Below are 16,701 nucleotides of genomic sequence, written 5' to 3'. Positions count from 1 at the left end.
TTTCATGTACCAGGGCCTCTAGTGTGTGTGTGTGTGTGTGTGTGTGTGTATATATAAAATCTTTTAATCTGTTAAAAAAAAGTACCCACTGGAGAGAGTGTTTTCCTCCATGCGAGTTGAGGATGAGAGACCAGTGGGGAAGTGTAGAGTCAGATTGTTCAGTAATAGGCGGCAGACTCGGGCAGGGAGTAGAGACAGAAGTCATTCCGTGTGAAAAAAAATCACAGCCTATTTATGCTAATAACAAGGTAGACTCTTTCTAAAACACCATCTGTGTTGCTTAAAACGACTGAAGTGTCCCAGGTATTGCATATCCAAAGCAATTTCTACTTGCTTGACATACTGTAAGCATTTAACATTGGAAGATAAATACCGCTTTTAAAGTTAGTGTATTTTTTGCAATAAATGGTCTAATTTAAATGCCCTTACATAGAACTTCATTGTTTCTCCAGAACATTGGGCTTAGAGATTATATGTATACATTGCATTAAGCCATTTAATAAAATGTGCATCTACACCTACAAGCCTGTTTTTTAAAAAATCTTCATTTCCTGTTATGAGTGGAATGTTGTGACTTCAAGAAAGGTTCTAATGTCCCTGTGTACCTGAGAGGATTCCTGTTGAAACGAAGCTTTTGGAGGTGGGGTGGCTTCCTTTGTTAGGTAGTAGTCACTCAGCAAAGTTGAGAATGAAAAGGATGAGAAAGAAGACCAGGAAACTACATTCATTAAGCACCTACTGGGTGCTGGGAACTGTGTTGAGGAGTGTAAGGCTCAATTATTCAATGCTGGGATTACATTCCACCCAAAAGTTAGAGGCATCATCACAGTGTTCCCAATAGATTCAGGGTTTAAAATCTCCCAGAGTGCAACCCAAAGGGACAATTTATTAGTGTGTGGAAGAGGCCCCCTCTAATTAAGACACTAGGTTAGCATCCCATCTCATTAAGAAATACATTTCCAACATATTTTACTTTTTATGTTTAATCTTTACCAGATATTTTTGAAATATTCATATTCATTTGTTAATTGTGTACAAATACTTCAAAAAACTCTAGAAGAAAGTTTTTTAATGCTTAGGACCTCATGATAATAGGAAATTTTTTTTTAAGGAAAAAATTTTTAAGTAAAAACATTCAATTTATGTTTTTTTTGTTGCAGAGAATTATAATAACAGAATCAATAAAATACTTTTAAATACTAAATGCTTATTAAGATAAAATTATATGGGAAAAGAGGAATGGAAACACAATTGCAATGGGAGAAAAGAATCGTGTAATATTCGCAACTACTTAAGAATACTCAGTTGAATCTATTTTTCAATAGATGATGGTGGGTGTAAAATCACTATGGCATTTATGTCCCATTGAATTCATTGGAAAGAGTGAAGTAAAGTTGTATTTTAAAATGTCAATAGTATTTCCTTTACAACTATTTTCACTTGTGATTAATTCAAGATGTCAACTTGATATGTATGAGGGGTACGTAGTTTTTCAAATTTATGGGCATTTTCTCCCGCCTCCTTACATGTATAGCCTCAAAGAAGACGCCCCTTGAAGTTTAGACTTCAGTTTATCTTCTTTTGACTATTAAAAAATTTCAGTTTTTGGTACATTGCACGGTAGAATAATGATAAACATGATTCCTCCAGCTGTTTCCTGTCATTCTGCAGTTGCTTATTGACTTCCCTACAGCACTTGAGGTCAGAGACAGTGTCCACCTCAGTGATGGCACATTAGGAGTGCTTTAATAACTATTTTTGAAAATTTGGCTCATTTATACATCTCTTTATGGCTTGAAAAACTTTTTTTTCTGTGATAACTCACCTGATTGGAAGCTCAGCTCGTGTCATTAGATGTTTATGAATGATATTCCAGCCCTGTGTGCTGTGCAAACTGAGTATGTCGTGCTCTTCTGCCACCATGCGTCCTGGCTTCCTCTTGGCAACTGGGTGTCTCCTTTTCTTTACCTCCATTGTCACATGTGGGGGGAACATCCAGAAAAGTCATTGCTTTTGTGACAGCTTCTTTGTTCTTCCTGGTGTCTCTGCAGATCTTAGCCACTGTCAGTAGCTTCATCTTGAGTGATCATTTTTGCTCCATATTTGAAGACAACCAACATTTGGTCTTTTGTGTCTTTGAAGTCTTGATACTTTCAAATCTTCATTCTATATCCTCTTTGCTAATATTTCACATTTTGTCCTTTAAAATAACTGTAATTACTAAATTGATAAAAATGGAAAGTTGTCAAATCCATAAATGTTGCTAGGCCTGGTCTAACCTGGTCAGAATTGCAGTTCTGCTTTATTGCCCTAAGTGAAGTTTAGGATGCCATCATAAAAATCTTTTGAGCTCCTTGAATCACCAAATAATCAAGCATCATTATTATCCATTGGAATAAACTTCATTGATTACATTAGTGAGTTTAGCACACCTCCTGCCTTATTAAAAACAAGTCCTGGATTATGGATATGAGCATGATTTGGGAACATAACGCCAAAGTACAGGAGGTACAAAAGGGCCATCAGACATAAAAATAGTTTCTGTTAGCTCTGCTAATGGGCTACTCTTCCCTTGCTTTACACCACAAAGTGTTGGGTGAATAGGCATGGAGGTGAACTGAAGTAGAGTTAAGAGTAGTGCTGATCACTGGTAGCCTGGATTAGATGTTAAATATTGTAATAATTTTGCACCATCTGGTAAACAACCACTGGCCCAGCCCCAAGAGCTCCCACCCCCACCTCTGCCTGAGCTGACTTGGCTCCTCTCTGGACCCTTAGACCCACCCGGGATCTGGGAATTAACCAGGTAGCCCGTTGTAAGGCAGCCCGTCCTATGGATGCTATTCCCACACCTTGACCAGCATCTGTTCTGATGGGTCAGTACCTCCTAGACCATAGAGTTGCTAAAATTTTTCAATATTTTCCCCGATTAAAAGTATCATTTTAGACTCTTGAACTTAAATTTTTGGCTCTTTGCCTGTTCCGTCCTTCCTAGAACTGTTGGGCCCAATTCTTCACAGTTTGAGAACAGGAATACACCCAGGGTGGATAGCATGTGTTTGATTTATGCGCAGTTTAGTGCGTGTGCTACTTGTTCTTTGGCTCTCTGCTTTATGATGGTGGTGTCACTGTTCTCCTACACCATAATTTCCTGGTGCACTTCATTGCTCCTCCATCTCACGGGAAACTGTAAGGGTCAGTGATCTGCGGCACTACCGCTTCCATTTCCTCATTACTAAAATTGACCTTCTTTCTGTTGTCTGGAAGGGCTCAGGCCACTGTCATTCAGATTTCAGGACTGTGCACAGTAATGACAGTATAGGAGGAACCGGCAACCACACAGCAGCCGGTCATTGTGCCCCCTTCCCGGAATCCATCTTGGGTTTCTTAGCCTGGCCAGCAGGCGCTGGGCGCCGCCTTTCGCCAGCATTGTATTTTACAGTAATTCTCTACTTGTCATTAAATCATTTAGTTTATAGCCTTATGCCTGACTCTGAATATTTGCCAAGGTTCGTGTGCTTTCTAGGCAATTTCATGTTTGTAACTTATATCACTCAACTCAATATGTACAACTAGCATCACAGAAAAACTAAACTGGGTAGTAATTCCTGTTAAACTACCAACTGCTCTCTCATAGTCTATGGAATTGGGGTGAGTGTGTTTGTCGGGAGGGGGACTAACGTGAAATTTGTTCAGACACAAAAAAATAAACTATTTATTAAAACCAGACCTCTCATTTTTTTTCTTATAGGGTACTTTGTCTACTTTTTTCTTTAATTTCTTAGCTGCCACAATCCCAGTTAGTACCACTTCCTGTATGTCTAGTTGCTCTTTGAAGAGGAATTTTATAAGTTGAAAGTAGGATATTGGAATTCAAAATTATCATTATTAACTTAAAAATAATAACCTCTAAGTGTTAGGGATATATTTCTGTCTTGATAGTGCAAATGATTCTCATGATAAAATGAGCATCACAATTTAGATGCATCATTCTATTTAACCAGAAGAAGGCAATTCACTAATTCTGCATTTTAAAAGGAAGTTGTATCATTTTTCCTCTTCGGATGAATGAAAAGTCATAAGCAGGTAGTTTAATGCTACTCCTTTATTTATTTATTCATCTATCCTCACCCAAGGATATGTTTTTATTGAGTCAAGAGAGAGAAGAACATTGGTGTGGGAGAGAAACATCAATTGATTGCCTCTAGGGATGCAACCTGCAATCTGGGTAGGTGCCCTGACCTGGAATCAAACCCACAAACTTTTAGTGTGCAGGACAATGCTCCAATCAACTGAGCTACCCAGCCAGGGCTACGGCTATTCTTTTTAAAATATGAATTCCTTAGATTTTTGTACGATGGAATCAAAAGCTATTATGGTTTTTGTTTTAATTTTTTCAAGAAACATTTATTAAATGTCTGCTGTATGCCACGGAGTGTGTAGGCGATAACACAGTAGAAGACAAACTCTCTGCCCTTACAGGATTTAGAAACAATGTTTATGTTCTGCAATAATCTCTTTCTTAAAGTAAATTTAAGAATTTATTTTGAATGGAACACAGCAGCTTTGTGGTTTGTTTGTTTTTTGTGTGTTTTTTTTTTTAAGTTAGTGATAAAAAAATTTTAATGAGAAAAATCATTCAAGGTACTTCAGGAGAGCAAGACTGGGTTAGTCTGAACTTGGGGTAACAAAACATGTTCATTCTCTTCCTTGACTATTTGGAAAATAAGTTAAGCTCTTAAAGAGAAAGCCACAGGGGTGAAGAGGAGAATGAAGTGCTAACAATGCCTATCTTGTGAGGAGTTAGATTATAAGAGGACATTTATAAAGAGCATTGGTTATTTTCATATATATCCATTAAATTAATATGTATGTTATATGTGATTATATGGGGGAATATTCCAAAATGTTCAAAGTGCTTACCTCTTATCATGAGGTAGAGAAATTTCAGATGATTCTTTTATCCCCCCTCACCCGCCATTTCGACCATTTGTGTTTTCTAAAGTTGGCTACATATCACTTGCTAATTGATGTGCCTGTTTTACAGTTAATAATGACACCATTACCAAAACCAAACTGCCCAACCAGAGCTGTTGGACAACAGTGCATACTGTGCCATCCTGTCCGGGAGGCCGGCGCACTCCCTGCCAGGTGTGAGGACATGAGCCATCCGTGCCCTCAGTGGGAAGCCGTTGGGGCTGACATCAGATTCCTTCCAATCTCAAACATCATGGTACTGAGAGTCTATGAACCCGCGCACGAGTCTACAAACCAGTGCCTCCTTTGCTGCTCTGGGATGCCAGGCCTCCAGGATCCAGTTTCCTGAGCATAAGTCCCCCAGTGCCCTGTCAGCTGGCCCCTGGCACCTTCCCTCCAGCTCCTGGCCGATCCCCCCTCCCACCACCACTCACCTTCAGAGGAGAATTGAGGGGGACACTTGTCTGGGTCTCAGCACTCACAGTCACATTCCCAGGCTCTACAATGGGGCTAGGTTCCACATTCAGGCTTTTGATCAGCACAGGGTCCTTCCCATCGTCACAGTTCTCCCAGGAAAAGCTGCTGATCAGGAATGCCTGTTTCATTGGAGCCTTTGCAAGGGCCTCATGGCCAGCGAGAAGCAAGCCCAGGGAGATCAGGAGCGGAGCCCGAATCAGGGACATCATTGCAAAAGGTGGGCTCCCGCGAAGGTAACTACAAGGTCTGGGGCCCACAGCGACGCCTTTAAATGCCAGTCTTGCCGCTGCTTAGGATATTCTGGATGCGGTAGTTTCCGGTACTGAGCCAGCTGGGCAGGTCCAGGTGGGGTATGGTGATAACACTCTTGGGCAGTGAGTATTTGCCTTCTTTGAAGGGACAGTGGCAGGGAAGCCCATAGGTGTGCAGGGGCTCTGGACAGGGCTCTCCAGGGGGAAGGAAAATGTCAAATACGTTACAGATGTCTTCATAGGTACAGCTACTTATTGGTTCTACACATGGGACTTTGACCCAGAAGCCAGCCATTTCCTTCTGCACAGTTAAGTCCACCTTCAGAGGAGAATTGAGCGGGACACTTGTCTGGGTCTCAGCACTCACAGTCACATTCCCAGGCTCTACAATGGGGCTAGGTTCCACATTCAGGCTTTTGATCAGCACAGGGTCCTTCCCATCGTCACAGTTCTCCCAGGAAAAGCTGCTGATCAGGAATGCCTGTTTCATTGGAGCCTTTGCAAGGGCCTCATGGCCAGCGAGAAGCAAGCCCAGGGAGATCAGGAGCGGAGCCCGAATCAGGGACATCATTGCAAAAGGTGGGCTCGCGCGAAGGTAACTACAAGGTCTGGGGCCCGCGGCGACGCCTTTAAATGCCGGTCGGCGTTGGTTATGCAAAGCTGTGTATTGTTATGCAAAGCGAAGCGCGGTGACTTCCAGAGGCGCCCAGCCCGTCGGGATCTGGGATTTCAAGGCCTTGAGGAGAAGCAGATCTTTCCCTAATATGCACCTCAGAGGTTCCTCCTTGCACCCCTTTCAGCGGCGTGGGCGTCAAGCCCCTACTTTGTGGTTTAATTAAATCACAAATAATTAGTCTCCATCATAGAATGTTGTGCATATAGAAGTCAGTGGATGTCTTCCACCTGCTGAACAGCAAGGCTGTGATACCAAATGAAATATAATTCAACCAAAAACTAGTGTTGAAAATTCTGTCTCCAATTGTCTGAGTCTTTAATTGAGGGCTTAGGAAAATGAGTTTCCAGTGATCAATTGCATCCTGTATCTGCAGGTATCTAATTTCATTTCAGATTCTCTTCATAAAAAAAAAATCTTTTAGTGTTATGGGGAACCACAAATGAAACTTTTGATCAATGATGTCATAAAAATGTATGAAACTTTAAAACGTAATCTTTAAGTTTCTAAACTTGTATTAGTGTATTGGTTTAATATATGGGTATTGAACATGTAAAGATGTTTAATAGTTGTTAATGCAGTTTAATACAACTCAGTATAATGATTTGGTAATGCTTATTCAAATAGTCCCCGTAGCCAAGAAGCCCCTTTTGTGTATACATTTTATACAGCTTGTGTCCAAGTGCTTGGGAGCTGAGCTTAGGTAATTCTGAGTGCCATTAGCATCTCTTATTTGAAATGGGTCTTTAGGAAACAAAAATATAATAATTTCCCTGAATAATAAAAAAGAACGAATTATGCAAGCCAAGGAGAAAACGAATGAGCAAGCAGGTGTAACAGGCTCAGGAGGAGATGGGCGCTTGTGCAAACATCACACAAGCCTCTGTGATTAAGGAAGAAATAAGAAGTCATACATATCATATTTCTAGGACCGCAATTCCTCTTACTGAGTAAAGGAAACCCAGGACATGTCTGCACCCACATTTTTAGTTCTTATTGACTTGTAGGAGGGAAATTAGAATTGCCTGAATAACAATGGGGATATTATGGTTCCAAAAATGGAGGAATTAACTACATTAATCTAAAGGCACTTTCAAAATGGAAATGCAGATTAATTCCTTTTTCTTTTTTTCTGGTATTCATGCCCAGAAATTGGAAGTAATGGGAGAAATTCCTTGGCTTATATTTTCAGTTCTCTTGACATAGCTGGAAAAAGAATGCAAAAATTATCCGTCTACTTTCTACTTCTTCTGGGTGGGAAGAATATCCTGCAAAGCCACAGAGAAAAGCTGTCTTATTTGTTATGTTCACTATAAAAAGAACAATCTCCCCCTCTTGTTTTAGGACTGCTAATACCTTCCTTCCAAAAGGTGGACACAGTCCATGGAAGAGAAGTTAGTCAACTTGCTTTCTTACATAACTAGAGGCCCGGTGCACAACATCTGTGCACTGGAGGGAGTGGGAAGGAGGTACCTCAGCCCGACCTGCACCCTCTAGCAGACAGGGACCCCTTGGAAGATGTCCACCTGCTGCAGAGGCGGGAGAGGCTCCCACCACCACTGCTATGCTCGCCATCCGTGAGCCCAGCTTCTGGCTGAGTGGCGCTCCCCCTGTGGGAGCGCACTGACCACCAGGGGGCAGCTCCTGCATTGAGTGTCTGCCCCCTGATGGTCAGTGCGCATCATAGCGACCGGTCGTTCTGCCGTTTGGTCAATTTGCATATTAGGGTTTTATTAAATAGGATCAGAGAAACTGAATTGCTTGATTCTTCATTTTCACTGGCTTTGACTGAGAGTGTGTCTTTATTGCTGTAAAACAATGATTCCAAGTCGTTGTTAATCTGCAAACAGGACAAAAGACCTTCTGCCACCCTGTCCTTAGTTACCACCATCAAACTATTTCTCTAGGATGGAAAAGAACAGCGTTGCCCCTGATGGCTTCTGCACATAAATGAGATGAAGTCTATTTTTTTGTCAATAATTATGGCAAAATTAATAATACAATGACTGTTATAAAAGACTGCCTGGGGTTAAATCATACTTGAAACACCACTGTTCCAAAATAAATATTTCCCTTTTATAGGTTTCACCCCTGGGTCACTGGGCCTCTGTGTGACTTTTGTAGGAAAGCAATGCCACTTCAAATAAATAAAAACAGCCTCCTGCAAAACAAACAAAAACCCAGAAATGTTGCCTTCTGATGCAAGCATAAATACAAATAGAATAAACACCGATATTTGACTAGAGAAGGAAAATGAGCAGATGAAGGAAATGCTCATGAGAGGTTTTGGGGGCGCACTTGCATCATATCATCTAATTTAATCACCCCAACAAACTTTAGAAGTTTCAGACAAGAAACCAGATGTTAGCGCTATTAAGAATGTTACCCAATGGGGTGGCAGTTGAGACCAGCTCTGTCTTTGCCTCCTCCCTTTATCCTTGTCTAGCACCACTGGGATAGGGAGAGTTGAAATAAGCAGAAAATGCAAGATTGCCAAATAAAGGACATTTAGAAAATGACAGCAAAAAATGAGAAAAAATTCTTCCTTCCCACCTTTTTGAAAACAAGAACAAAAATAGGCAAGAGTCTTAAGAAATAATCCTCACAGAGAGGGTGAAGTCCAATAATTTGCACTTTTGTGAATTTGCTTTCTTTATTATGCAAGAAGAGACAAAACAAACATTTCTAGCCAATCTGATGGCGGGCTGGGGAAAATTAGAAGAAAAATGAGTTCCTGCCTTTTAAGTGCTTAATGTCAGTCTGATGAGGGTGACAAGCACGGCAGGAAGAATTCTTTCGTAAGGACTGAAGGAATGTGGAAACCAGAGAGCTGCGTGTTTGGGGCACATGTCGACGGCACAGCAGTGGTGGGCTTGGGCTGATGGCTCAGCGGGCAGCTGGCCCACCCTGTGGCAGGACTTCACTGAGCAGTGTGGGCTCTATCAACTGTCTCCGCGCCCCTTCCATTTTCCAACTTTATCCATAGTCTCTCATTCGTTAGTCACAGGAATATTGCACAAATGGAGATGTAAGTGCTTTGAGATTCTTAGAAGAAATAGACAAATAGAAGAAGTAGCATTTTATGATAACCCTCCTTTGTGAGAAGGCTGAGAAAGAAGGAGGGATGCTGTAAGATTATAACTATGAGGTCCTACGAAGTCCATGCTTCCCTTTTACATTTGAATAATAATGAAACACTGTCATTATTTAAGAGGATACAGCAAAACATATTTGTGGTTTGGGTTCAGATTCATGAAAATGTATCTATGGCCATACTACCCTGAATGTGCCCGATTTTGTCTAATCTCAGAAGCTAAACAGGGTCAGGCCTGGTTAGTACTTGGATAGGAGACTCGTGAAAATGCAAATGAGAACTTTATTATACAAACAGTTCCGAAACAAGCAATCGTTTTTCTCCTGGTAAACCAGAGTTTAGAATGTACACTTTTAATTTTTTGTTCTCAGAGAACTATTTTCAGGGACAAACTGCAAGTTTCAAAACGTAGAAAAGGAATGATTTCTATTAGGGGAGAAAAGAGTTCAAGGGGTACACGCACCCTCAGCACATTCCTGGGAACCAAGGGTGGTAAGAGCTGATGTTTGCTCTGGGCCTACTTCATGCCGGGTATTTTGTTAAGCATTTTAAGTACAATATCACATTTAATTCTCATAACAGCCCTACAAGCTGTGTACTGTTATTATCTTCATTTTGGAATGGAGAAATTGAGGTGTAGGTAGTTCACTGACTTGTCAAGGCCACACAGCTAGTCAAGTCAGAGACAGAGTTTAACCCCAGATCTGCCTGATTCTGGAACCTCTGCTCTTAAAAACTATGCTGTTTTTCATTCTCCAGGTAACTTAGTAGCAAATGGGAAAGGCTGGCCTTTGTATATCTTTTGCTTCACCTCCTTCCTTTCTTCCATTTCCCCCAGAAATATTTCTCTAGGATGACAGAAAATAATAGTACTGCCTCTGATGGGTCATACTCATAAATAAGGTGATTTCTATTTTTTCGTCCATCATTAGTCAATAGTACATCACTGGTCAGTAGTACAATTGCTGCTATAAAAGACTGCCTAGAGCTGAGCCAGACCTGAAGCACCACGTTCCATAGTAAAATTTTCCCGTTGTTAGATTCAACCTCCACTCTACGGACTGGCTCGCATAGGCCACTGGGAAAATGTGCAGTTGATCTCTGCAGAAGCCTGAACTGTTGGGCAAATTAATGACATTACTTTCTACTCTGAGATTTGACAGCAGAAATACAGGCATCAGGTAGAGAGCTAAGGATTATCTTTACTACTGATGAAACTGGACTGCAGAACGTGGCTTGAACTTAAAGGCAAAATAGGCTTCCTCACGCTCTCCTTTTATCACCACCCCAAACAAATCAATACACAAAGAGGCACAGTGGGGAGTAGAGGGCTTTGGCCCACAAAATTCAATTTTCCATCCCCCCATTTTTATATCCTGCCCTCAGTGTCACCCCGCCCTGAAGGAGAGGCCACTTACTTGACCAGGAACATTAGAAAGAGGTTCGTGGCACACGGGTGTCCTGTGCCGCCTTTGGCTCCTTTACTCAGAACTTGCCTGCCAGCAGGTTGTGCCCATTCTCCTCTCCTTTGCTCGGTAAGCTGCTGGGGCAGGCGGGTCCAAGCCAGGTTCTCCAACCTCACTTTATTGCTAATGAATATTTTCATTTCCGACTACTTTGTCTATCTTCCAAATGGTTCACACCTTGAAGAAACCTAAACAGTGAGTAACCGGCAGTTTCTTCAGAAACTCCCACCGGACCCAGGACACACCAAGTAGACACTTCCCACTGGGCAGAAGCGTTCCCAGAGATATTAGTAGTGAGAAAATGACAAGAATTTGCCTCGTGTCAAATCGTATGCCCTAAGACCAGCCAAAACTAATATTTGTTCCACATGTTGTTTTCCACTCGAAAAGGCCCTCTCCTGATATCCCAGAACAGCTATGCAGAAGGCCCAGCACCTTACTCCTACGGTTTTCAACCCCCAAAGATCTATTTTGCGAAGGGACAAGTTCCAAGTGCCTCACAGAATCTATTTCACTGTATCTTTGACTTCCCTGGCCCGGATCTTTCCTCTCACCAAATACCATTATTTGCATGGGTGCTTTGAACATGGGAAACAGGTACATTTAGGGAAAAAAACTCAATTGGAAGCTCTGACGGGACACACCGTAAGTACAGTTGGCAGCCCTGTGTTCCCAGCTCGCCACAAAGAACATCTGAACTCTTTGTGCCTGACACTTTACACAATATGCTCCCTGGCTTTAAGAAAACATTATTTCATGTTCTTACTCTAATCAGTCTTGTCTGCCAGCCTGGAGCACTGAGAGGTTCATTGTTATATGCAGCTGTCATTTGTCCCATCTCCTGGCTCTCTCTGCCTTCTATATCTGTGTGGTATTTAGTGAAAGTAATTTTCATTTGGAAATCTTCTGCCCTTTCAGTCAGTGCAAGTATAGCACTTCATCAATGGCCAAAGAATCCCGCGCTATCTGGGATGTATCAGGACAGCTGATAAAGCCTCACGGAGCAACCTGGGATAGTACATCCCATCATAAATTTAAAAAAAAAAAAAAGGAGGCAGAAAGGGCCTTTGTCAGTGTTTATCTGAAGCGCTTTTATTCTTTGCCCTTGATTTCCTCTTCAGAAAATTGATGCGCCCTTAAATTGAAGCAAGAGGCTTGACAGGTGATGGTTAGTGTGATAACTGCTCAGATTTCATCAGCCAGTGTTTTTCTGGTGGTGCAATTGTCGGAACTTTCAGCTAGATTACCTGTCATCCACTACATCAGATAAAAGAGGCAGAGTTGAAAGATGCAGTTTTGCCACCGTACCTTATAGGAAGTGAAAAGTGCAGGTGTGGTAACAGTAACAAGAAAAAAAGTACAATTTTTTTTTCTAATCAGGCTGTTTCTTTCAAGAAAGTTGGTGCCTAAATTGGCCACCATTGGGCAAAACCATGGCTAAATTTGCATTGTTAAATTTATGTGGAAGAAATGCAAGGGATAGTCAGTCACACTGTAGGTAGTGCTGCAGGCTCTCCCTCCCGGACCCACTTTATTTGTTCCACAAATTGAAATAGTCGCAGTTTATTTTTAGATGCAAGAAAAACATTCCTATTTTGGATGCATCTCAATATGCTCATGTTGAGCCTGTATTTTGATCTGCGGTTAAGCTGTTTGAAATGGTGAAGGAAGATATTCGTCTATAGAAAGTTTTACAGAAAAACTTTCTAGCTAAAAGAGATTGGAAATAGCACAACTTGGAGGAATTGTGCTATATAGTCAGAATAATTTTGTGACTTTTTTCGGATTTTAAAAGCGACATGGGGTGATAAATCAAAGTAGGAAGGACTCTGGATAAATGTTATTTGTGAGATGATATTATGGACTATTTCCTAAACATCAGATTATACACAGTGAACTAATTCCTTCCTGTTCAATCTGTTGCTTTTTCACAAGAGAAACAGGTATTTGAATACAGTTGTTCCGTGACAAATGGAAACTTGTTTTTCCTGAAAAGTAGCAGGGCACCTTGCTTTTTGATAGGATGAGAGAGAGCTATGCACTAGACACTGCATTAGACAAGGGATCTCAAGTCCCCCCTGGAAAAGACTTGTTTTCAGAGTTTCCTACTTTTACCCACCATCATTTTTTTTCCAGAATGAAATGGAGCAACCAAGTGTGGCTCTCGTACAAGGAACAATTGTTTGTTATTGGAACAAAGAAATGACTTTCCTTACCACAGTTACAGAAACAGAGGTTCCCCTTTCCGTTCAATTACACATATGCAACAGGGTGTGAGCCTCCTATTCCGGTGAGTTTAGTAAACTTCGTTAAATATCAATCTAACAAGCAATTGCTACGATTTACCATGCCATTTCTAAAATTCACTCCCCCTGCCCTTTACTTGAAGGTTGTTTGCTATACTAGAAAAAAGACTGAGCTAGGGAGGCCACATAACATAATGGTCCAGCATTTGGGCATTGCTTGCAGAAGTCTAAGATCCTGTGCACCAAATTGGAAACTTCGTTTACCCCAACAAGAGGATTGGGGAGAGGAAAGAGGCTGATGAACTTTTTCTCTTCTGTATTATTGGACTCAAATTACTTTTGTAACAAACATTTAATAATAAGATAGAAACATTTTCTAAAACATGCCATCTTAGAAACTGATATAGCTCAGCTTTAAATCCTGGCTCCTCTATTCTAGCTGTACAAGTTGGAGCTAGTAATTTTTCTTCTTTGGGCCTCAGTTTTCTCACTTGCAATAATGGCGTTAAGAGTAATGCCCCAATTATATGTGTATTGTGAGGACTAAATTATATAATTCATGTGAAGTGCTCTGCACATAGAAAGTACCTCATAAATAACAACTTTTTGAATCAAATATAAAGGAGATTCTTGAGTAAAAAATTTAAACTTCTGCTTTTTTTCTTTCCCTTTTTTCCTTAGAAAGTGGGTAAATTAGAAGTGATGGTAACTGAGGCCCTTTTCATTTCTAACATTTTGTGATTTCATTGAAAATGTAGTTAGAGGAGAGTGTGCATGTTGATCCCTTGGACAAAGACGAGATTTCAGCCTACCTTATATATGTTCCCATCTCAACCATCAGGTTGAGTCCTAGGTCCAGGAATAGTATTCCTTCAGAAAATCACAGCCTGGGTGTGACCTAATAATTGCTTCAGAGGTAGGAGGCTTCAACCAAAAATCTCTCCTTTAACAACAACAAAAAATTGCTTCAACCAAAGTGAACAGGTTGCTGTCTCTTCATTGGTCAAGATCCCTACCTGCATGTCTTTAAACCACAAAGCCTCTCACCATTTAAGAAGCCTAAAATGCACTTTCCCCTCTGGGATATCTTGCCTGACTTCTCCAGACTATAAGAAAACCCTCCTTTTTCAAATTCAAGGTCTCGAGTCCTGGTTAAAGATTTGTGAGGCCATCTGGATCAACCTCATTACAGTTTATGTAGTTATATCAACAGGGAGTTCACTATATATTTTTTAAAAAAATACATTTTATTGATTTTTTGCAGAGAGGAAGGGAAAGGGATAGAGAGTTAGAAACATCAATGAGAGAGAAACATCGATGAGCTGCCTCCTGCACACCCCCTACTAGGGATGTGCCTGCAACCAAGGTACATGCCCTTGACTGGAATCGAACCTGGGACCCTTCAGTCTGCAGGCCGATGCTCTATCCACTGAGCCAAACCGGTTAGGGCAAGAGCTAGATCATTCCACATGTATATTTTGAGCTAAATCATTCCTTGTGATTGATTTCTCACAAATTATTAGATTTTCCTCACATTGACATGAAATCAAGCTTTCCATAACTTCCACCCTCTTGTCTTAGCTTGGTCACCCCAAAGCTGTACATAACCAATTCTCATCTTTCATTTCAAATTTGCTTCATGTCCTTTTCATGCGTCCTGCTTTCCAGGCTCACTATCCACTGCCTCACTATCCTTTGAAAGTAAAATAAGCAATACATGGTCCTTCAGCATTCCTCAACAATCCTGGCTGCAGACTTCTCATCAGGTGACCTTTCTTCATACATGCTTTGATGTTCTCTCAAAATACATAACCCTCGGGTAACACCCTATTCCAGAAATGCTCCGACAATAACCTAACACAGTGGAACCATTACATCTCCTTTCCTGAGCACTGTACCTCCATCTAGGAGTAGGTGGGTTAAGTTTGTTTTATTTTGCTGTCATTCTCCAAATCGCCAAGCATAGACATGTTAACTTAAAAAAAAAAGAAGAAGTTGGTTTGGTCTAAATTAGTTTTTATGAAAGCATTCTGGCTCTTGTTAACCACTGTTTTCTTTTTTTATGTGCAGGCAACTATCTGTTAAATGATCCCTCTTAAAATATTTTCTTGCTGGAGCAGTTGGACACCCATAGGTAAAACAAAACAAAACAAAACAAAACCTTGATCTAATTCTCACAACTATTACATACAAAAACTAACTCGAAATGGATCACAAACTTAATTATAAAATACACAACTACAAAACTTATAGAAAGAAAAAAACAACAAGAATAGGGTTAGGGAACGTATTCTTAGACTTGCCACTCGAAGCATGATCCAGAAAAGGAAAAATTAATAAAGTGGACCTTATCAAAATGAAAAACTTCTGCTCTGTGGAAGTCACTCCTGATCTGTCCCTGGAAGAAGGTCAAGCTCTAAAGTAACATAGGACTTACAAAGAAAAGAAAGAGAAAAAAAACAAGCCTTTTGGAGACATAGAAAATGAAGTACATACACTGGTAATTAAAGTTCTCATTTTATACTAATATTGTGATATAAAATTTATCCTTTCCAAGTTTGTACCATCCACCGATTTTTTAAAAACAGGGTAAGGAGGACAATTGATTCTTATAACTGCAGAGTGACTTCCACTCCCCTTTCCCATGGGAAACTTTAATAAATAAGAGTGTTGGCCTTTCATTGTCTCTGATGACATTCTAAAATTACGCTACCTTTTTTTGTCAACAGAAAAACATAGAACTGGGACCTCTTCCCTGTTGTTCTCTTAGGATTCATCTTTTCTGCTTCTTAAGCTTAATAGTAGTTAACCTAACTCTCTAAATTAAATGATGAAGTAGATACTGTATATAAATTATATATTTATTAAGCCTTATTAATCTTTCATACTTTCAGGGATTGAAACAATTTTTTTATAAGACAGTCTGTTCCAGGAGCTGTCTGGTAATTAGCTGCTTCTATGTTTAACATGTTCTCTTGACCACAACCTTCATCCACATCTCTAACACTTTCCACCACCAGCCGCCCCCCTACCCCCCAACCATCCTGAGTGTGATGCTTATGACAAGCCTAGGGTTTGTGACAGTTTATTGATAGGGCTTCAGGTCTAAAATGTATGAGTCAAAGAACAGTGTCAGAGAAGGAATGATACAGGTAGACTGGGATTTCCTGAGATCTAATTGCCATCATGCTATTCAGTCAAAGACATTTTTAGTGATAGCTGCCATTTAGTGTGAGCCTACTGTAAGCCAACATTCACAGACATCTAATCTTGGAATATCCCTATGAAGTTGGTACTCTACTCTAGAAGACATTCTAGACTGAAAGAAGCAAATAAAAAAGACCCACGGAGAGAAAGACGTGTGTTCTAATTTCAGAAAGCAGGTCAATGTTGGTTAGATCATAGTGAGCAAGGAGCAAGTGACATGCAACGATGTTGGGAGGTAGGAGCGACCAAACAATGTGGTGTTTTATAGGGCATGGTAAGGGGTATGGATTTTATTCTTTTTTTTTAATTG

At 40.6% G+C, this 16,701-nt stretch overlaps 1 protein-coding gene across 1 annotated transcript; it reads right to left on the bottom strand.

Annotated features, from left to right (window-relative positions):
* Positions 1–5,721: 5,721 nt before the first annotated feature.
* LOC102258923 (ganglioside GM2 activator) lies at positions 5,722–6,495 on the bottom strand. Its single transcript, XM_005872346.2, has one exon. It carries the CDS (start codon positions 6,274–6,276, stop codon positions 5,722–5,724), a length of 555 nt encoding a protein of 184 aa, XP_005872408.1. The 5' UTR covers positions 6,277–6,495.
* Between the last annotated feature and the right edge of the window lie 10,206 nt (positions 6,496–16,701).

This window comes from Myotis brandtii, unplaced genomic scaffold, assembly GCF_000412655.1.
Source record: "Myotis brandtii unplaced genomic scaffold, ASM41265v1 scaffold374, whole genome shotgun sequence".
Taxonomy (NCBI): domain Eukaryota; kingdom Metazoa; phylum Chordata; class Mammalia; order Chiroptera; family Vespertilionidae; genus Myotis; species Myotis brandtii.
Note: the sequence above shows the minus strand (reverse complement) of the source record. Positions and strands in the feature narration are given on the sequence as shown.